Raw genomic sequence first — 23276 nt, 5'->3', positions numbered from 1 at the left:
GCTATTTATTGCATACCGAAATAATGTACACAATGTTTTTGCGCTCATTTTGGAGGATAGGTGCTGGCGCGGTGGGAGGGCGACGGGTCATTGGCACGAAAGCTCTTGTTTGTTTTTTATCTTGTACGATCTTAGTGGCGTATGAAATATGAATGTTTCAGATGTCAACAACAAATAGTTTATAGTCGTATGATATTTATGGCAAATATTATATGTTTTGATATAATTATGTAATTCATTAAAATTTAAAACATTTTACCTGCAGGGCTCTTGATGCATGAGATTCACATAAAATACTATATTCATACTAGGTATTTCAACTACCATATATAAGTGTACATAGTAACCTATATTAAATCCATACTAATATTATAAATGCGAAAGTAACTCTGTCTGTCTGTCTGTTATTCAATCACGCCTAAACTACTGAACCAATTGGCATGAAATTTGGTATGGAGATATTTTGATACCCGAGAAAGGACATTTTCTTAATAAAAGGCTATACCTTTTATTGCGAAATATGTACCACGGGCGAAGCCGGGGCGGACCACTAGTATATGTATAAAGTACCTAGTAGTTACGTATCTATTTATCTCAGTTGCGAAAATCACACATAAGAAGCTTAGAGCGGGGGCACACGATGCGTTGCGGCGCCGCACCGCAAAGATTTCACCGTGTCAGTGGGCACACGAGCGGTGCGGCGCCGTAACGTTGTTATGTCGCAGCGGCGTCGTAGCAGGGTTGCACAGCGTGTCCTTCCTTGTGATGCAAAACAACTGAGCGGTGCCGTTCCGACGTCGCACCGCATTCACCCCTCCCCGCCTCGTCTTGGTGGTTACAAGTCCGGTGCGGCGCCGGAGCGCATCGTGTGACATGCCACAGATATTTCTATGTAAGACGACGCAGCGACACCGCTCCGGCGCCGCACCGCCGCCGCAACGCATCGTGTGCCCCCGCCCTTAGAACGCTAAGAATTCCACAAGATCGTATATTAATTGCAAATGTGTTTTTAATGTTGATTTAATGTTTACTGTAGAGCGAAATAATGCAGTGCATACTGAATATCCTATATAATTATGTAATTGCTAAGCTCTATGTTACGGACACTGTTGATAACCCACGCCACATGGTAAAGTGCATTATTAAAACAATAATAACGATAAATCAAACTCACGCCTCCAATATACAACCTTCTATTTTAACATAACTATAATTGTACCCCTTTTTAGAGGAGATACATTTTTTATGACACAAAACATACCTCAATTTTTGTATATTTGATTTAAAAATCGTATCTAAATTGAAGTTAAGGAAAAATTACAATTTATATGCATCTTTTATCGCATCTCAAACAAATTACCAATTAATCGGTCGACCAATTAGTGCATTTGATAATATAAACCGCATCACACATTATCCGCAACATATAAATAAATGCATCGAACAATGAAACAACGAGCATTATTACATCAGATTGTTCTAGAAGTCAACCGATAATTATTATAATACATAGCACATAGTACATACATAGTAGGTGATTAGGTATAATATGTAACAATTCGCTCATGATTCGCCTGCATCCAGTGATTCAGCGCGGATGTTGATACGGTGGGAACGAGATAAACTGCATTAGCGGAAATTATCCGCTTATCGGGAGCTTTATGGTGTGACCCCTTTTTAAATGATGCCCGAAAAGTGTATTACTAGATACTGGGATAAGTTTTCTATTAGAGGGGATGACTTCTATCATGATTATATTTGTAATACCTAGGTACAGAAAGAATAACATTAAGGGCCGATTTTTCAATCCTTAGTTAAAACTTATTCATCGAATATCGTATTAAACAACCATTTTAAAAATGTGTTACTTGCCCACTTTTTGACAGTTTTTAGGTGACATCTGTATATTATTGTGTAATACTTTATTGGACGGATAAGATTTAACCAAGGATTGAAAAATCAGCCCAAAGTTTGATATTTAGTTTTATTTCTCATCTTTAAGTTTGGTTTTGGTCAAGAGCTTCCCTATTGTTCAATAAAAAAAAGTCATAGCATCGATATTGACTTTTGCTTTTTATAGTTCTGTAAATGTATCCTGTATCCAAACGTTTGTTTTAATCCAACAAACTATTTTTTCTTGATGAAGTACGTGCAAAACCTGATTTATGGTTTTAACCTACTGCGTAACACGGACGTCTTAACGGAACTTTTTACAAAGCTCACACACAAAAGCCTCGATTGATTCGTCTTATTATATCCAACTCGCTGGCTAAATGCGTCTTATTGCCAAACATGTTGGTCGTTAACTCATTACGCTGACTGCCGGTCGTTGACTCGGCTAATGGCACGTCAGCACGCCATCAGTCATCCCCTAGGGATCCGGAAGGGTGTGTGCGACCTTTAACTAGCGACCTAACCTTGTTTGGATAAGTGTGGAGCACATTTAATTGCTGGATTGGTACTTATTGTCTAGATCATCTTGGTGTTGATGTTCTTGATCGAGGTTTTATTTATTCTCTGGCTCACATTTGTCGATTTAAGACAGATCAACAGATGCTTACGCACACAATTATATAGATGATTATTGAAAGTCCCCGTCCAATGTAATATTTTTTACATTTTGAAATTTTATTCGTAACTAGAGGTCCGCCCCGGCTTCGCCAGTGGTACATGTTTCGCAATAAAAGGTAGCCTATGTCCTTTCTCGGGTATCAAAATATCTCCATACCAAATTTCATGCAAATTGGTTCAGTAATTTAGGCGTGATTGAGTAACAGACAGACAGACAGAGTTACTTTCGCATTTATAATATTAGTATGGATTAGCAGGGCAACCTACCTTATATTACCTTCTTCTTTCTACAGAAATAATATCATCTTCAAACAATGCTTTCTAGGTTACAAATCCATTATAAATTCCATATTTATGTTTGAGTCAATTTATATAGGGCTCAACCCCATCATGAAGTCGCAGTTCAATGACTCCATCATGGCGTGTCATCAATCAACCCCCGGCGACCCGGAAGACAGTTCAATGTACGCTCCCTTGCGACCTTGCCAAACACAAGTCATTAGGATTTAATGAATCAGGCCTATTTTAATTCACAAACATTAATTTAGGCAGTAATTAAAATGGCATTAGATGTATAAAATATTATGCGAAATAAAGCATCATTTTAATTCACAAACATTAATTTAGGCAGTAATTAAAATGGCATTAGATGTATAAAATATTATGCGAAATAAAGCATCATGATTGGTAATATCAATGATCTTAAGACTTGGTGTATCCTAGTTTCTTTCTAGAAAAAATACAGTTAAAGTAGCGTATAATTTCCATAATAAAGTTGTTCAAAAATTACCCTCTGCCTCGTGCCGCGGTCTGCCATCTTTCCCATGCGACCTCGTTAATTTAAGCTCCCAGAGTATAAGATTCCGTGTCGAGTTCCAATCTCAGGGATGAGAGATGAAATTGTTAATAAACTGTTTGAGTAATTAAGGGGAATAAATTTTAATAGATTAATTATGCCAATAAATGAATTAGCAATTTTCTGTGAATACTGTTTATTGATATATTAACATTATTAATTATCAAAATTAGAATGGTTATAGACCCTTTATAGACCTTTATTCATATAAACATAAATTTACTTCAGTATCAAATACATTAATGATGTATATCATTCAAGCTCAATGACTCCCTTTAACGTAATTTAAAAAACAGACAGTCATGACTCATGGCTCTTTCTACCCATTAAAACTTTAGCCAGTTTTAATGGACGAATATTTATCATATTTCCCTATCTCTGACTTGATTATCCAACACGCATTAATCATCCCTCAGTCAGTATTCAGTACAATATTTTGTGTATTCCCTTCAGCACTCGATCGATGACCTTCCGCCCGTGACCTTGGTGTGAATGACAAGCTTTCAGCGGGAAAGTGTAGGGCTTCGTCACGTTTGTATTATACAATGTAAGGTTGTATTTACGTTACTATAGTATTAGTTGTATGTAAGCTGGTTTTTCAATGGATTCCGATAGTATAGGAATAACTTTCTCGTGTCACCATGTCAGTTACCATACTCCTCCAAAACGTAAATCTGAGAATCGGCCATCATTAGTTTTTCATATCCCTAAGTTAAGTATTCGATGGTAATAGGCAGCACAACGTTTGCCGGGACAGATAGTAATATTGTTATAATTTGTTAGGTAGCAAAAAGCAAAGGCGTTCACTTTATTTTAAGATTATAAATTATGCTTTTAACTTAACGTTTAATAGCAAAATATCCACAGTTCAAAAACAAAATCGTATCTCACTCAGAACAATAGAAGCCAATACATCAAACGAAACCAAAGTTCCGTTTCGTAGATAGATTGCGCAAATATAATTTATTATCCTGCATCGATTTATCTGCGTAACATTGTTATCGCGAAGCATTCGTCTGAACTTGACTTCCATTGCGACACACAAGTTTAGTAACGATCATTGTTAGAGATAGGCATAGAGGTCCGCGCCGCAGTCCAAAAGCCCAGCGGCGGCGCGCCGGGTGCGGCACCCGGCGCGGCGCGGCGTCGCCGGCGTGGGCTAGTTATTTTTAATAATTTTTTTTAGCCAATAATTTTATTGGCAATGTTATGTCAGAGCAAGCAAAGGAGTAGGTGGGCCACCTGATGTTAAGTGGTCACCACCGCCCATAAACACTTGTAACACTTCTAGTGTTACAGGTGCCGGCCTTTTATGGACAAATAAGCTCTTTTCTTGAAGGCCCCAATGTCGTAGTTGTTCGGGAACACCGCAGGTGGCAAATCGTTCCATAGTTTCACCGTACGCGGAAGGAAGTTGCGGGTGAAGCGGACAGTGGTGGAGCGCCAACCATCCAGATGGTGCGGATGGAACTGGTTTTAACGGCGTGTGGTCCGGTGGTGGAACTGTGCGGCTGGTAAAAGGTGGAACAATTCCTCAGAGCACTCCCCATAGCATTAGATTCTGTACAGTATACAGAGAGACGCAACGTCTCTTCGCACTGACAGAGGATCGAGCCTATCGGAAAGCCTACGGTCATCGACAATTCGAGCTGCTCGACGTTGGATGCGGTCAAGAGGAAGGAGTTGGTACTGTGGGGCTCCGGCCCAGAGATGAGAACAGTACTCCATATGCGGTGGCACCTGAGCCTTGTACAGCTGAAGTCGGTGGGCCGGCTTGAAGTACTGTCTCGATCTACTGAGCACACCAAGCTTTTTCGAGGCTAATTTAGCCTTCGCTTCCAAATGACTGCGGAATTGAACGTCACTCGAGATTTCAACTCCGAGGATTCCGATTTTCAGCGATATACTAAACTAGTACTCTTAAACCGATGTTCTACGACAAATGGGGTCTTTTTAGCGGTGAACGCGCAAACCTATGTCTTTAGGGGATTGAACTCGACAAGATTAATTTCGCCCCAATCCGAGACTTCTTGGAGAGAAGACTCGACTTCAGACAGAAGTTTGTTTCGACTCTCATTGAGGCTTTCCTTTCAGGTGTTTGCTCGGCCGGGATAAAGAGCATCCCCCGTACTGTCGTCTGCATAGCAATGAATGTTACTGATTTGTAACAAATCATGTTTATAATTATCATGGTTAAAAACACAGTTAAAAATAATTTTGTTAACTTTTGCAGGATTTAGACGCGATCTCTTCGCAGTTAAGACTAGCCCAGCTACAGAAAAAACCCTTTCATTTGGCGTGCTTGTAGCTGAGATAGATAGAAGCGATCGCTCTAATCCGGCAAGCCAAGGAAAAACAACTTTTTTTTGTTCCCAGAACTTAAGAATGTTGTCCTCTACATCTCCTAAATCTGAAGGGTTAGCCGTAGCCAAATATCTCCAACACTCTTGAGCGACGTCGTCATCCTCATCAATAAATCTATTGGAGTGTTTTTTTGGCTAGCTTTTGGAGTAAAACATATAGTATAGTAGACATTGTCTACTATATCGATGCGACGTTGCCGTGTTGTAGACAACAACGCGTGCGTGACACATGGTTCGCGCGCAAAATTTGAACTCGGCGCCTATTTTTCTGTGACCCGGCGGCGGCGGCGGCGCGCCGGGGTCTCTCGGCGGCGGCACGCCGGCGTGGCGCGGACCTCTAGATAGGCATCGCTGAAATTGGCACTAAATTGTTTGCATCTGTTCCGTGTGTTTTGGAATAATCTAGAAGGCTGCAATTGAATCTGACAGCTCGTAATTGGTGAAGCGATCGTGGTAGTGAGTGGCGTTATGTATTTGTGCAACGCGGCGAAACTTCAATAGATATTAACGCTTCTGTATGATAAATAAAAGCTCTATGTAAATGTAGCAGTATTTTAATAGTTCATTTAACAGTTTGATCGAAACCACAGTTATTGGTTAACACCGATATAGAAGTACATTTACACAAATAATACCATATTATGTATAAACAAAGACGCAATTAGGACATGGTAAATTGGATGACCAATCTTTATTCTTGAATTTAATACTTTGTCCTCGTTTTAAGCTAGTGCCTACGTATATTCCGAAGATTTTATAATTATTTTTTCTATTATATTCAATAATAAAATATCGAAAAACAAGAAGTAAGACAGCTTAATCGCTTGTCATAATCGTTTATGTCACAGAGACATCATGATAATCACAGGACTTACATCATCGCTACAGGATTATGCAAGGAGCCGGCGATTCCGCGAAGTGCAGACGCTGATAACATCCGACCTTGCTCTTCAATTCCATCACCGAGAATAGCGCTAATGAAACATATTGAATTTCAAGCTCCCTTGCATAACGTGCTCATCAAAAGTCATGTTAAATGACTGCATGATTGATTGTACTATGATTACGTGTTTGATCCTATCTCTATGTGCAATGTGTTTGTACGTCGAAAATAATTGGCTATTGCGTTCCAAGTTTAACATTTTCGACATTGGCTAACTTCCCGAATATTGTTGAATATTGTTATATTTCATCGACCGTCTTCTTTTGATATTGATTTCCTTTGAATTGCCTCGTTTGTATTTTCTTGTTAAGATTATACATGCAGATATGTGAAATCTAAGAACTCCTACCAATAGTGCGATATTATCTGAATGCTAAACGTGTCATGCGATAAGTCTTAACTAGGTGTCGACAATACCTTTCCTTTGTTAAGCTCACGCACTAACTCCTAATCTATGGTCGAGGAAGTGGACAAGACACATATTTGGATTTCAATATTGATGATTCACTTAAAGGTTTTTGTAGTTACGTACATATAGGCTAGTCGAAATGTTATTTGACTTGCTAAATTGAAACATTTAAGAAATCTTTCTTGTTTGACAAGTGAAGGCACAAATTAAGTCGTAAATCGGGTAAAAAGATGAGATAGTGAATTGTGAGTATGTATATCAAAATCAAATGTGAGAATTTGTCACTGGGATCGTGTAGGAATGCCTGCAGCGCACTCGTCATGAATATAATTCGGTACACCGTGGGTGGTGAAAGACGCGATGCGTGTTTCCAATTACTCACACGATTGTATACGGCCCGGCTAATTATTCAGAATAAATATTCCAATGTATTTTATTACGCTGACACACATTTTAATCAACGCAAAAATACACGTAACATGCGCGCGCCGTGTGCCATTCGGAAGTTAATTTGCGCTGCAAATATTTGTGGTTCTCGGCAAATACACATTGTCTACGATATTTAGTTAAACATTGTATTTGCATACCTATGATTGTTGCTGTTTTATAGTTTATAATGTATTACTGCTAAAAACAAACACGCAGCTTGCATTGTAAGAGTCGAGATGTAACACAATAAATGTCTTATAAAAGCCTACAATGCAATAAATAAGGATTATGTAAAGCTTCTCGTCAGTCCGTTTGATATTCTTGTCTTCTGTTATATCGTTTGAATTTTCTTAACGGCTCATTTAACCCAAATTTTTAATTGCTTTATGTGAAGGATCATATTTATTTATGATGTCGATTGCAATAAACTACAAAACATTTTAATAAAATACAACATAATTGCGGTTGCGCTTAAGCGTTATTTTTAGTTAGTTATCATATGTATGGTAATATCCATATAATCCTTTCTTGTAATTAGAATATTATAATTTAACATATTATTGAAAACAAAGCTCCTTGAAAACGGCTAGAGTGCGGCGTTGTTTTGAAAATATGTTTTACCTTTGTACCGGCGTTAAATGCGCGCCGGATTAAAATAGATTTAACGATTCGCCCGTTTGTTTCAAATTGATGCATAAACACGGTAAATTTTCACTCGTGTAAATATTTAGAGGTTGAAAAACAACGTTAATTCGTTGTGAATGGCGAATGTTATGATAAATGCAAGGTAAGATCATCACTCAATGCTTAAAATTTTTCCCAGATTTTAGAGGAATTAATCTTCAATGATTCGCTCGTATTTTCTTCGTTTCATCTTTAATTTATATAAATTATACTACCATTTATATTTAATAATATTGTATTGATAATAATTTTAATTAATGTCATCCCGAAATGAGATGTACAGTATGAAGATCAAAGAGTACAAAATATTGCTTACCCTAGAAGGAATAGGGCATATACAATCAAAGGAGCAGTTTGGCACAAATGGTTAAATTTGAACTGATTATTATTTATTATTCGCACAGTTCATTTTAATAAGTGGGTAGTTACAAGTGAGTAGGTAGGTCACATTTCATTAGCCAGTAGATAGTGACCGGGAAACATCGGTCAAGGTGAGACGCACAGGCCAGGAGCCAACGCGCAAATAAACAGTTGTCGCTAATTCGCGAATCGGCCCGCCACCTCACTGGCGCCAGTTGAACTTGAATGAGCGAATGTTTTATGTTCGAAACTGTGATGTATCTAATTCCAGTGAAGCCTGGGTGTTTAGGAGATGCAGGAGTACAACGCTATTGCTTGGATGTGTTACGATCAGCTATTCTTGGACGTTTTAAAATGAAGTGCCATGATTGTAGTAACCATGGCTGGTTATTGCGATCATAATATGAATTTGCCAAGCAGTTCAATTCACGGCGTAATCTGTCTGGAAATAAGAGGAAATAAATACGGCCCTAGATCTTTGCCATTGTTGCAACTTACAAAGAGCGATAATAGAAAATATCGATAATGAAATACATATTAAATACTATTAATTTTAAATATATGTTTGTACATATTTCTTGTTGTCTTTAGTTTTAACCTTGAAACAGATTAATCTTATTGAACTTAGTCTATTTCGAGGGTATTTATCTCCATGAAATCAAACCATAAAATAATCTGTACCTAATGCAAAAAAGGCTATACTTATCTTAAATTAATATAAACAAAAAAGTTATGACTCATACATCCATCGTATTATGGCACAATAAATATCCTCGACGGAAAAGTTTTATAACATTTTTTACGAAATTTATAATTGACTATCGCTATTGCGCAGAAAACACGGAAGTGTCGCTGTAATTTATTCATATTGCTATTTCTTCGCGGCCATTTTGCAATTCAAATGATGGAGTCTCTTATGTTTAGCAACAGGTTATTTTCAGTTATCGCTCAACTGGTTTATTTTTTATCTCACATGTTGTTTTTACATTGCTCTTGACGTGCCCCCAGTCGGCCATTTCTGGTTCTTAAAGATTAATAATGTATTTAATATTGTTTTATTTTTATACATTTCGAGATAATTATACTTACTACAATTTTAAATTTGCGTTAATTTTATATTTTTAATACCTACCTATCATTTACCGTTCAAAAGGGAAATATAGATTACAGATACTTTAGCATTAACAGCTTTTACCATTGCCACTATCGGAATGTAAACTCTAACATAGAATAGGGGTCAAACTGAACGTGATTCGAAAATAAAGAACAATTGTTCTCGTATTTATCACCACTCACGCCGCGCCACCTCAACAAAGCTAGCGAATACTAAAGCACCACAAATTATCACTTAATACGCTCGCTTAGAGTCGATTCTTAAACATCCGAATATTATCATTTGTATCGGTTGCGCACGCGCCTCTAACGACCGTTTGTATGATTTACAACACTCCCTTGAAGGGTACCTTTGTTGCTTCCACGGCTCCGACCACGATTACAATTGTACCATTTGACGTTTGTCGAAGGTTATCGTTCTGTTTACATCACCGCGTCGACTTGACCGGCTCTGATGTTTTGCGGTTTGTTATGGCATTTCACGTTTTCGTTATGTTAATCTCGAATTGTTCTGACTCACTAGCTTTTACCTCACTTTGCTGTTATTGCGTTTCCAATACTACAATGAAATTCAACAAATCGTGAGCAAAGAAATTGCTATATGATTACCGAGTCCGATAGCTGCCCTTTAGGGCTTTAAAGGTATTGAGTAAATTGAAACCAGGCTTTCGAGTCACTGGAGCATTAAGACTGTGTCAGTAGCTTATGACTTCAATATTAGCGGGATGTAACGTTAATTATCTTAGTTCTTGCGCCCATAAAGCTTAACGGTCCAGCGACTTGGCTTAATTACGTGAGCTATTTGATTTTGTTTTTACAGCGGTGACACGGATTTATTTACAACGTTATTATCTACTTATTGCTGATTATGGTATGCAGCCAGTGAGGTTATCTAGATCTGTTTCTAATTGGTCAGCTTTAGTTGCAAGATTTGTAGCTGATACTGTTTTTCAAAGTGTGTCATCCGATTTGATAACTTGCCAGCTAACGAATTCCATCGAAGACTGGAATTTGACTGTTTTATTAATAACAGCTTTCCATAAATAAATTTGGCGAGCACAACTAAAAACTCGTTTTATCCGAACACAAAATAATTCCAAACCATTTACGACTTCTCATGAAATTGTACTATTCCTTTGGTGCAAACATATGTTAATGCAGTTTGTTAATTGCTGGCTTATGACGTGACGATGTATGATGGTATCGTGAAAAATGACTGCATAGGTGCTTTTCAGAACATTTTCCTAGAATGAGGTCGTAGTTTGAAGTTTATGGTCCCATCGCATGTCGACATGTAATACGCTCGTTCGATTTTATGAGTCATTCCATTCCTGTACATTTAGCACGTGTTCCATTGCTGTTATACAAGTAATCATTTTATCAGGACAACAATCAAGAGACGAGAATTACTTAATAACTAGCAGCAATTCGCAGAAATTATTTTTCCTTGCAATAGTAGGTGATTATAATTATAGTTATAGTATGTACAAAATGTGTTATATCACTATGATTTTTAGAAATACCCCGATTCCTAGGTTCAAACTGCATTGATGTTTTCTGATAATCATAAAAAACAACCTGTAGCTAATAACCTTACGTACCTCCTGCAAGAGTTTGACACTAGTTAATTATAACACTAACGAAGTGGATTGCATTATGTCTGAACATGGCAATTAATTTGTTAATTGTTGATACTATCGTTTCACTTTCCTAACCTTCGCCAGTGACCTTGTCTCCGCCGGATATGAACCGAATATAGCTGCAAAGGTGTGATGCAATGTGTCATACGTTTGTTCGAGATGCTCTAGAGCTCGGGGAATTTAGGCATGCTTTTGTGTAATTCATTCTCTTAATTGGCTCACCTGGCTATTCAGCTTGGTTACGGTGAGACGTAATTGCAGTTTGAATGTTGTTCATCCGTTTGAATTTGAATGGCTTGGTGAACTGCGTTGTTTAAAACACTGATCACATACTTATTAATATAATACAACATCGATCTTTTGTGATAGCATCATCTGATTTACAAGCCATGTTATTTTATGCTAGGCAAAAATAAAATTTCTTGTATATAATTGAACTTTGCAACATTCTTCATATTCCTTAATTTTAATCCCAACATAAAAAACTTAAGCAATGTTCCTTTCTGATGAAGTCTTCGTATAATAAGGTGTAAATTCTCGGACTGGAGATGCTAAGTTTTTGCGGTTAAAGTGCGAGTCGTGGGTTCTTTACCCATAATAACAATACCACATTTGATTCTTCACCTTATGAGTACCTCAGATCTGGTTGTCTTGAACTCACCAAGAATAACGTACAATACTAAAAACATCTTTAGATGTTAATTCATATTTATTTATACCTCTAAAAACATTATCCACCAATTTTTTAATTTTGTAGTTGAATGACATTTCACATTACCTTCAAGTAGGTATGTAGATAAACTGGTCTACCTAGCCCTGAACTAGAATTTTTGAAAATAGATTAGAAATGGGGTTTGCCTAACTGATGTGTTTGTATTTGTTTAAAATACTGATTTTTGAGACTATGCCAATTCGGTTACATTTTACTAATCGCGCTTTGAGATCAGTTACTGGTAAGATAATTAACAAATACAATGTATTTTTACAATATTTAAGTATAAAACATGCCAAAAGATAGTTTTAAAAATAACAACAACGGAAACGACATGACAATGAAAAATGTGTTAATCTTACGGCAGTTGCAGGCAACAATAAAATGTTAAAAGTGATGTTAGTGTCCTTTGTTGCGAATTTCAAACTTCCGCCTAAATAAATGCCTGACCTTATGTCAAGTGACGTGACGTCAAGTGAACTATAGAAATTAAAAGACGCGGAATTGTTGAATTCCGGGAACCTTTAATTTTCTTTATTGCCTCGTAAAAATATAATACTAATTTAACTTGACGGAAATATCTGGTTATTGTCGAACTCTTTGTCCATGCCACCTCGACGCGACGGTGCAATGGATGTCAACTTTTGTTCAACAGTTGTAATTCTTTGTCATCTGTTTGTTAATTAAATCATTGTGAATAATTAAAATGAAAAAAAAAATTAATAACTTTTAATAAATTTTTAACAACGGTAAATTGTTGTTAATGTCAACTTATATTGTGGATGATGAGGATTAATTAAAACCAAGCATAAACGTGACCAGCGCAAAAAATACATGAAATCATAATGGCGACATGCTGGCTGTGATGGCCGCGGTTCATATTTGGCTCATTACTACGATCATTCTCTCATTCGCTTAACATAATTCTAGTTCATTGACGTGGACTCGTCCACTAATTGCGTCTTGTCGCCCACTCCTAATGCGTAACTGATTCTTCGTTTCTTCCTCTACTTGTGATTGGCATGTCTATAGTCCTTAAATCTTACCGCTTCTGACGTCCCCTGTTACTCAGGGCTTCCATAATTTTTAGAAAAACTTACAGAATGTGGTCTTTGTCGATACAGGTTTAGCAGTTGAGAAATACTTAACCTTATGGATGGATTTTGTATCTTGCATGATAGGAATGTAACTAAAAACAACATATATAAATAAGCTTGCTTGCGTTTACCCAAAATATAACTGACACCCTCGATGCCTTGCCACTAACTGAACATCACCGCTTATGTATTTCTTCACCCTGCTGAGAATGATCTGCTTCGCCCGACCGTTTAGATTATACTTACTTACCTTGAACTTCTATTGAACATAGAAACCGACTTGGCGGGATATCATTGAGTATTAAAATTAGCACATCCAAACATGTGATACGAGGTTTTGTAATTTAGACTAGCTCATTGATAGCGTATCGATAGTTCCATTATTGGTCGACTTAGCTGCTCCAATTTGGACACGCGCTATGCGGATACGTGCGAAGCGTTGGAGCAGGTAGGTCCGTGTGATTGGTGCTCGACGCTAGGGCTGTGGTGACGTAGTGATGTGTCGGCAGCATCAGCGGGCTGGCGTTGGCGCTCGGCGGCAGCGGCACGGGCAGCCCGGCCACGGTGGTCGAGGCCCGGGACTCCACGGCGACGTCACGTGCCGCGTCCCCACCGCCCTCTGAAAGACAGCAGCACAGCAGGTAGAGCTCCGATAGGAACGTTTGGCTTATGGTTATGGTTGTTTTTGTTTCTTATGCTACCGTCTCTATGAATTTTTTACCTCATCTGTTATTAATTTTTACTAGTAAAGTTTTCTTTTCTAGTATGTAAAGTAGTGAAAAATTCATGGAGGACGAAATTAGCACTCTTTTTTTGTCAGGGTGGTTGGTGATGCTTTTTATCACTTTTTTTGTACAGATGCCATATTCGTGATTTATTATGCATGTTCGCTTTGTGTGTCTTTTTTGTTTTTTTTTTAGGTAGGCTTTTTGTTTTTGCATTGTTTTTTTATGATGTATTGTCAGATGTTAGATGTTGTATATAAGTATTTTTTGGCTTTAATTTCTTGTCATGTTTAATGGTTCTATATGTGGTTAAATTACTTTAAACATTTCGAAGAATATGTACTTATTCAAGAGTCAGTCTTTCGGATTACAAATTGCTACCATCAGTGGTATATCCCCAAATAAAACTAATTACAGTCGTTATTATGTACTTAACGACTGTGTGATGGCTTGTAAAAGCCACTAAAATTGCGCTTCACTCGCTGCACATTTTAAATGAAATTATCGTAATTTTTTGTTAAATGTACACTAATTTTAAATGTGTGCTTTTATAAGTGATTATATTATAATATTGTGAATTGCTGTAAACAAATGTGTTTTGTAGACAAAATCAAGGGAAAACATTATATCCACGTGACTGTTGCTCTGTCACTAAATTTGTCAACAACTTGAAATCATGCCTTGCTGGGTGATGCTTGATGTAAACAATGTTGCCAACCTATCTAAGGTTTGTTGAATACTTTCTTTGTAAAAACTAATTGAGACATTTAAATACAGGTACTTAAATTAAATTCAGTCGCAAGCAAATTAAGCATTCGTAGACTCCTTAAAATTTTTATAGATTCAAAGAAATATAAGTTTCCTTAAAAGTAGATACTGCTAAAGATAACAACATTGAACCGATTTACTGACTGTAACCTACTAGGAAAAAATAACGAATCTCTTTAAGATTCTTAAGTTAGTAGTCAGTTTTAAGCTAGAAATTATCGTAAAAAATTTCCTACATCTTGCAAAGTCAGCGGCATTTTAGGCGGTCACAGTTCGCTGATCCTAACCAAAGTATAGTACATCGCCGCGGCTTAGCCTGTGCGCGCTCACGTCATGGCCGAAAATACCAGCCGCCTGTCAATGTGGAGTTATTGTGGACTTTTTGCTTGTCGGTCGGTTGTTGACTCGCGCTCGGATGTCACGGCAAGGATGAAGCGCGGGCCGCAAGCTCGATAGCTGACAGCTTAGTGATGTCATTATTTGGAGATGTCTTTTAGTTGATTGTAATGTTTGAGATCTCAATCGTTGGAGGAATATTGTTTTAGATTTGCTTTAATAAATTGGTAGTTAAAAGTTGAATGTTTACTTCTCATTGTAATCTTTATGAATTTGGAAGCGTAGAGCTGCGATATTAATGAGATTAAAAATGAAGGCTTAAGTTGAAAACTAATGCAGCTTTTAATTTATTGAATAATAGCTAGCCCCAACTCTGTAATCTTAAGAAGTTATGTATTTGTAGGAAAAATTAAGATATAAAGTATTGGAATAAGACTATTTGTTAAGTCTTGCAATAAAAAAGTGTCAGAAATAAATCTAGAAGTAGTAAGTATCTACTCGTAGAAATATAGTTATATTGCCTTTATAAGCTTGCAGAATTTTACCGTTTTAGTGCCTAAGCACACTCGAGCTAGTAAATTTAACTATGCCAAGGGTTAGCTTATTAAATCGCAGGCCACGTGCAAGTCAACCAATTAGCTGGCTGGCCCTCGAGGCCTATACGGTGAACGGCTATTAATATTGGGGTAGACACGTGTGCAACTATTAGTCTTTCGCCAGTGACGGTAATATTGCTCTGACCCCAATGTTATTATAATTTGAAGACGTGGTCGCAGAGGTAGCTAAAATAATGTCCCATATTGGAGGAAGCCCATTTTATTTAATTGTTCGTTCATTTTGCAAGCGTCATATTGGCGTATTTTTAATTTTTTATATGAGAGATGCCAAGACGTGATGAGTGATGACATGTACCGAGTAATTTAGGTTGAAGTTGAGTTATAACAAATGTTGGCAATTGATCTTTTTAGTTTGTTAAAATTGTATTAGAATTTAGAAGCTATTCTTTCTCCACTTCCATTGTCTTAATTTGAAAGTGAAGATCACTTTATATTAGTTTATGAAATATTTAAAGTGCTTTTACAATAACGCGTTTACAGAATTCGTTCCTTCAAACGCAGCATATGTTATTGATCGACAAACAGGCGAATAGAATAGGTGCCGTTTATAGCCGCGGCCGGGCGCTGCGTATGACAACCCTCCCGTCCATTTGCATGCACCACTTGAGACCCCTACGGGCTACGGGGGTAAACAATGCCGCAAATAGCCATACACCTATGTACATGTTTAAACGTCCCTTAAAGACTATGCCAGATAAACTTGACGTTTTAAAAGGTTCGTGAGAATCGTGACGCTAAGCAATGTACGAAAATAAACGCAGACTAGATGTGAAATTAATTACCTGCGTTGTTTTCATAATATCAAGTTTTTGTTACAATATCAAGACATTGGCTAGATTTACTTTTAAGAATTAATCAGAGAGCACATCTTAGTTACACATAAATTTTTAACATCTTCCAAATTCTATGGTATAGGACTAAATATAATTTGATGTTGGCAACACATCCTTAATTACTCGTCGCAAAAGTTGGCTCTCATGTAGATACATACTTATTTATGTATTCATAGTTAATTATAATAACATTTTCAAACGTACTTAATATATGCAATTGAAATACTGCTTAGATATGTGCTTAAGATTTGCTTATATGATAAGCAGTCTAATGTAAATAAGAGTTAAGCGTATCGAAAAAAGATAAAATAAATACTTGGTTTAAAAAGGCTTAATTGCTGCTCACAGCCAATTTACTGTTGGAATAAGCAGAGGCTTCAATGTGACCCGTTACAATCTGCCTAGCAACGGTTGGCCGGGTTCGATGCCCGGCGAAAGCCTCATTGTGATAGATTCGCAGTTCGCAATTCATTATGTTTGCTGTCAATCAATGTAAAAGTAATGTTAATATTTTTTGCTTGAACACAATATTGAGTGTTCGTCCCACTTTTGAACATCGGTAAATGTATACTTTAATCTGATATTGTCAATATGTTTTCGTTAGTGTCGAGTGGTAATGTAAATCAGGATTTTGTGAAAATGGTCGCAAGGAGAGAAGTTTACGCATATGTTTTTTGTTGACAAATATTTGTACAGAACATATTCTTTAACGTTCGCGTAAATGTTTTTAAGTGTAGTAAGAATACTATTATTGTTTACTGGAAATGTCTGAATAAATCAAACATGATATTTTTGTTATGAAAAGTACCTATATACAAATAGTCACTTCCAGTAGCTTTTTTCACTATACGAGTTATGGAGAATTCACAGTCGGTACAGTAGGCACTTAAAACGTGTAATAAATCGTTCTTAATATATTGTTTAGTTCACATTTTAAAGCTCATATTTCACGAAAAACAAAAACAACAACTACAACACGGGCATTCAGAGAACTCGTAAACACATAATATGGATATTCGTAATACTATACACCGAACACTAACAATACAATGAGCTGAAAGTTAATCCTTGGCCCTAGCTGAGTCAAGGACGACGCCAAGCGCTTAGTAACTTTACCAAGGTTGCTGTAACATCAGCCTTCAGGCAACCAGCCATGACCAAGGACATGACATCATACTCATTCGATCCCACACAATCTATTAGCAACGTTACGACGAGTGCAGTAAAGTCTAATTTACAATGCCCCAACAGATCTAGAATATTCGCAGTGCCTACGAGTAAGGTGTGTTTTCAATGTCACTGTATATAGGGTTAGGTGGTACTTAAATAATTGTTGCACACGTTATTTATATGTATTAAATTGTTGCGTTTATCGCTGCTATCTTTTGTTTTTGTATTACGGTTTAATTATCATTAATAGGTATTTTATGATTTCGAATGCATTGTACACGACTGATTTTGTAAAGTAGCCTCGCTTTGTGATTGTAATATGCTTGTATAAAAATTTCATTAAATTGTAACAACATGAAAAATTTAAGGGATATGTACCTATAATCCTAAGCCTTCATAACATAAATATGAATATGATTATTTAGTAAACTCTGACTTACAAGTACATTCTGACCAGTAAAGAAAATGAGCTTTGTTTATAGAAATAGAGTAATATAAACTAACGGGTCGACTTTTACTCCTGTAATTTCTGCAACCAATATTCTTTCGAATTCGTTTCCACATAGGAAATGATGTAACGCTTATTAATGTTCTGATAACTTTGCCAATATGAATCCTAATTGTTGCGAAGGGCAAGAGACCAGAAAAAAACGTTTTGTCAATAATTTAATTACTTGTATGATTGTGTAACGTACTTGAACGTCTTCTTAGCAATAATACATGAAGACGATTACAATTGCATTGATGTATTCTACAATGTTGCAAATGAGTAGGTAGCTCTTATTGTAAGGTGCGTCATCCACAAGCAATCATATATTATCTCTTCCTGACGTAAAATATTTAACACACTTTGCCAAACCTTCGATTCGCATATTGACAAGGTTCACGATGTCACGATCAAGGCCACACTATTCGTAATCGTTTAGTTTGAAAATTTATATTGATCACTTTTAAATATTTCGCACGTCACATCGGCTCGTAATAAATTTATAGATGAAGTGAAGCAATCTCGCCGTTATCGTGTTTACGGTTTCTTAACACGAAGCGAACCGCAATCCAGTTAAATCCCACTCTGACCGCATAATATAATAATCCTTTTCACTCAAATGATCGCGAAAGTAATCTACGATATGACGTCAATATAATATTTCTTATTGCCTAAGATTACGCTATTAAAGGCTTAGGTATACTGCCCAGCGATATCTTTTAATCCCGCGTTTTATACGGGAAACAGCTTGTTTTTATTGGCTGTTTTAAATTCAATAATAAATAATAGTTGTCCCACTTTAATCCATCAGGCCCCGGAATCACAGACACAATAGAAAATCTATTGTGTCGCGGTCGGATCTAGCCTCTCGGTGCTTGAGAGGTTAAAGGGTAAAGCATCGAGAATGGTAAAAATCATTAAATCTAGTGTTACATGCAATGTTTTGGCTTGGATTCAACGAAACAATTAGCTAGTTCTTTTGGTTTGTTTTCTCAAACTGTTGAAAGTGTAGCTATTAGTAAAAATTTATGAGACTCGAGAACTAAATAATGTAAACATAACTAATTCTTCATATATTTTCAAAGTTAGTAAGAAAATAAGAGTGGACTAAAGTAAATTATTTTATGTTTCAAGTACATGATTATGTTTTTAGTATAAATGAAAATGAATTTATTAAATATGGATGTTACTTTAAATATTTAATTTTTAATTAGCGAACTTATATTAAAATTTGCAATTAACATCGTATCGTTTATGTTATGTCCGTGTTTAGCTTTTATATTTATTATTTAATTAGTCTTAAATTATCGCCTGCTTTAAGAGTGTTTATGGTTTTAAAATCGTTATAAGATAACAGATAAAAGGAAATTATTTTCGCGAAATCGTCTAACTCCTATTATCGTTACATTTTATGACAAGTAAAAATTGCTATTCTAGATATGATTAAAAAGATATCATTATAGATGCTACAGAAAAACAAATAAAATAAAACCTGCCGATAGTTATTAAGATATATTTCTATATGAATAATATTTCTTAAGTCGGGTTCGTTAATTTTTTTTTATATAAATGTATGTAGCTTGAAAAACAGTACAATTTTCCACTCGTAAGCTACTCTATTCGCGCAAAATGAAGTACGAGAGTGTTTAATATTTGTGTAGCAAATGGAGAGCCGTGAGATTGGCGCTGGACACACAATAAATTAAACGGTCTACAGTTTACACCCGCCGACCTTGTGTTAGTTCTGCTTAGTAACTAACTACATAGTATAAAGATAACAAGTAAGTTATCTTCGAACAAGGTACATCGCGCCATTGCTGTGAGTGGTGGGGTTTGTTTATACAATTACATAATATTTAAAATATCAACTTTGACAAGTGACAACCCTGCGCCTCGCGAAGTTTAGGTACCGTGTGCTAATACGCCAGGAGTCGGCCTACCTACTTGTTCTCTTTATACTATGCTAACTAACGATGTTTTGATCGTATCTCGTCGATCTTGACGCTCCTTGCTTTTAAACTATTGCTAAATTTCATACGTATAGGTATACCTACATTGCGGCAATAGTTCATTCTTCGATAAATTATCGCACCGCCCGTGTCTTGGTTTTACGTAAAGTTGAGATTTCGAATAATTGATAATTTTCAATGATTAATAGTTGGTATGAAAATTACAATATGAAATGTCAAATTCGCTTATCATTCTGATTGATATTAATGTACTTGCATCTTGAATGATTAAATAGTTTGTCTCTCAAAGATTAGAACTAAGTACTAGGACCTTTTACTATGTTGCAAAATTAAGTTATTGATTTCTGTTATATTGCTGAGTTTGATAATTTATCAATCACATTAATACATCAAGGAATATTTGCATAAAATTACATGTAAATCAAACAATAATGCATAATAATCATAATTTGTATGGAAATATTGTAATTAATATCGTGGCGACTAGTGACTGTAAACAGAACTATAAATTAAGGCACGTGCTACACTATTTACATATCAATACATTATTATTGCTATTCCTCTAAAAGATACAAGAATATATTATGTGGCAATGGCATTATAATGGCAAAACATTCGAAACGCACGAGTCATGCTGTGTGATGCCAGCTTTCCATGCCAGACATTCTCAATGATCGTATGATTATCTTATAAAATAATATTATTATATTCAAAATAACTAGCATTCGCCTTATGCTCTTTGTTTGACCTATACCTACTGGTTAATAAAAAGTAGTTGGACTTTGATTCACCAACAATTAAACAGGAAAGCGAAAATCCAAAAACTTCGTCGTAAGTAATAATACTTTAAATTTCAAAAATCAATAGTGGCAACGAATTGGAAAAACCAGTGACGCTATGAAAAATTAACACAATAACAATGTACATAATATTAATGAATGCACAATTCGCTGTGTTATTATATTTGGTCTGTCTTTTACACGTCGACACAACAAAAAGTAAAAATATTTCAATTTCGCACAATTCGTATCCCCGCTGTTAAAGTAATTGAAACTGTATTGCCTTATCATTCTACATTATGTCAGAATAAAAGCATCGAAAATCATATTAAATCCGACGCAGGTTAACCTTCAAACGTAATGAGTTAGTAATTGTCCGCTGATGGCTTGGAGAAACACTTCGGAAACAAAAATGATTTATTATCGCATTGCATGTTGAATAGCGCAGAGCTTTACACCGATTATTGACAGCAGAGGACGTGTTGACTTTAATTATATTATCATTTATATGGCCAGTTAACATTGACCCAATTTATTAAATACTAGCTTTCCGCCTGCGGCTTCGCCCGCGTTTTCAAAAAAAAACCCGCATAGTTCCCGTTCCCGTGGGATTTCCGGGATAAAACCTAGCCTATGTCACTCAGAAATGATGTAGCTTTCCAACAGTGAAAGAATTTTTCAAATCTGCCAAGTAGTTTCGGAGCCTATTCAATTCATACAAACAAACAAACAAACAAAAAATCAAACCTTTCCTCTTTATAATATTTGTATAGACTAGTGAAAAAATATTATGCATGCAAATTTAATGCACCCTCATAATGAGTGGTGACCTTCGTACTGTTGTAACCGTTGCTATAAGGATGTTTTGGATTCTAGAAATGTTCAAAAGAGTAATAAAAAGAGTGAAACAGTATTGGCACTTCCCTGCTAGAGTTGAATTTATAATCAATACATCAATACATATAATAAAATTCTAAAAAAGTGGTGTCTGTACAATGAAAATATGTAAAAAAAAATTAGCAGGGGTTATTACTAAATCGATCCCAAACCCAAAACTGTTGTTAAAAAAATTTTTGTCTGTTTGTCTGTTTGTCTGTATGTTTGAACACGCTAATCTCAGAAACGGCTTATCCGATTTAGATGCGGTTTTCACTAATATATTGTGGTAAGCTTCATTTAACATTTAGTGTTTATTTCATGTCAATCGGTTCATAAATAAAAAAGTTATGACCATTTAAGTAATCACAGCGAACATATTTTGCAAGGCATTCTATACATGAATTACTTTATTTCGTAAATTATACGCTAAAGTTATTCCTTGACATGTCCAGATGATCATATCGAAAGTCCCCAAGCGTGGGGGGGGGTGGTTATGCTGAGGGGGTGGTAGGGGGGGTCAAAGGACCTTTATTTAGATTTTTGCTCATAAGTCTAAAACCTGCACAAATAGCATTATGGTTACTTCTAGGTAAATTTTCTATATAAAAGGTCTTTGAAATTATGTCGTAGGTATTATATTTTTAACCCCCGACGCAAAAAGAGGGGTGTTATGACCGCTATGTGTGTATTGCGTGTCTGTCTGTGACACCGTAGCTCGCTAACGGGTAATACGAATTAGATGCGGTTTTTTTGTTACATTAGTTGTTTATTATATTATATAGGGGTGAAAAAAACGCATGTTAGTTGTTAATGTAGGTTGTTAATGTAGGTTATACCCAAGTGATATATCAAATGAAAATAGACGACATGTCAGAAACAATTAGTCAAATTTTATCAAAATCGGTTCATCCATTTATTTGATATAGGGGTAAAAGTGGGAATAAATAAATGAATTTTATCAAATATACTCAAGTGACGTATCTAATGAAAGACATGACGTGTAAAGTACAATAAGACATATTCAAAATTGGTTCATCCATTTATTGGATAAAAGTGGCAATAAAAGTTGTCAAATATACCTAAGTGGCATATCAAAATATGAAAGGGCATGACCTGACGTGAGAAGTATAATGAGGCATTGGTATTTAATCAAAATCGGTTCATCCATTTATTATATAGAGGGGTAAAAGTGGGAATGAAAAAAACGAATGTTGTCTGTTATACCCAAGTGATATATCAAATGAAAAAGGACGACCTGTCAGAAACAACAAGTCAAATTATATCAAAATTGGTTCATCAATTTATTTGATATAGGGGTTAAAGTGGGAATAAATAAATAAATTTTATCAAATATACTCAAGTGACGTATCCAATGAAAGACATGACGTGTAAAGTACAATAAGACATAATATTTTATCAAAATTGGTTCATCCATTTATTGGATATAATATGTAGGTATAAAAGTGGGAATAAAAGTTGTCGAATATACCCAAGTGGCATATCAAATGAAAGGGCATGACCTGACGTGAGAAGTA

General features: G+C 35.9%; 1 protein-coding gene across 5 annotated transcripts in view; it reads left to right on the top strand.

Moving 5' to 3' along the window:
- LOC149487523 (uncharacterized) overlaps positions 1-23276 on the top strand; it is a 143662-nt gene that overhangs the window by 63791 nt on the left and 56595 nt on the right. For 3 of the 5 annotated variants that reach the window (XM_089696093.1, XM_089696092.1, XM_089696096.1), the window contains one exon: positions 13687-13818. The exons of the other annotated variants lie outside the window; for them this stretch is intronic. In XM_089696093.1, the coding sequence (XP_089552219.1) occupies positions 13687-13818 (132 nt within the window). The remainder of the gene's footprint in view (positions 1-13686; positions 13819-23276) is intronic. 5 annotated transcript variants of the gene reach the window in all.

Source organism: Colias philodice, chromosome 6 (assembly GCF_061535455.1).
Source record: "Colias philodice isolate Cphi_HAF_F1 chromosome 6, ilColPhil1 Martin Lab GWU primary, whole genome shotgun sequence".
Taxonomy (NCBI): Eukaryota; Metazoa; Arthropoda; class Insecta; order Lepidoptera; family Pieridae; genus Colias; species Colias philodice.
Note: the sequence above shows the minus strand (reverse complement) of the source record. Positions and strands in the feature narration are given on the sequence as shown.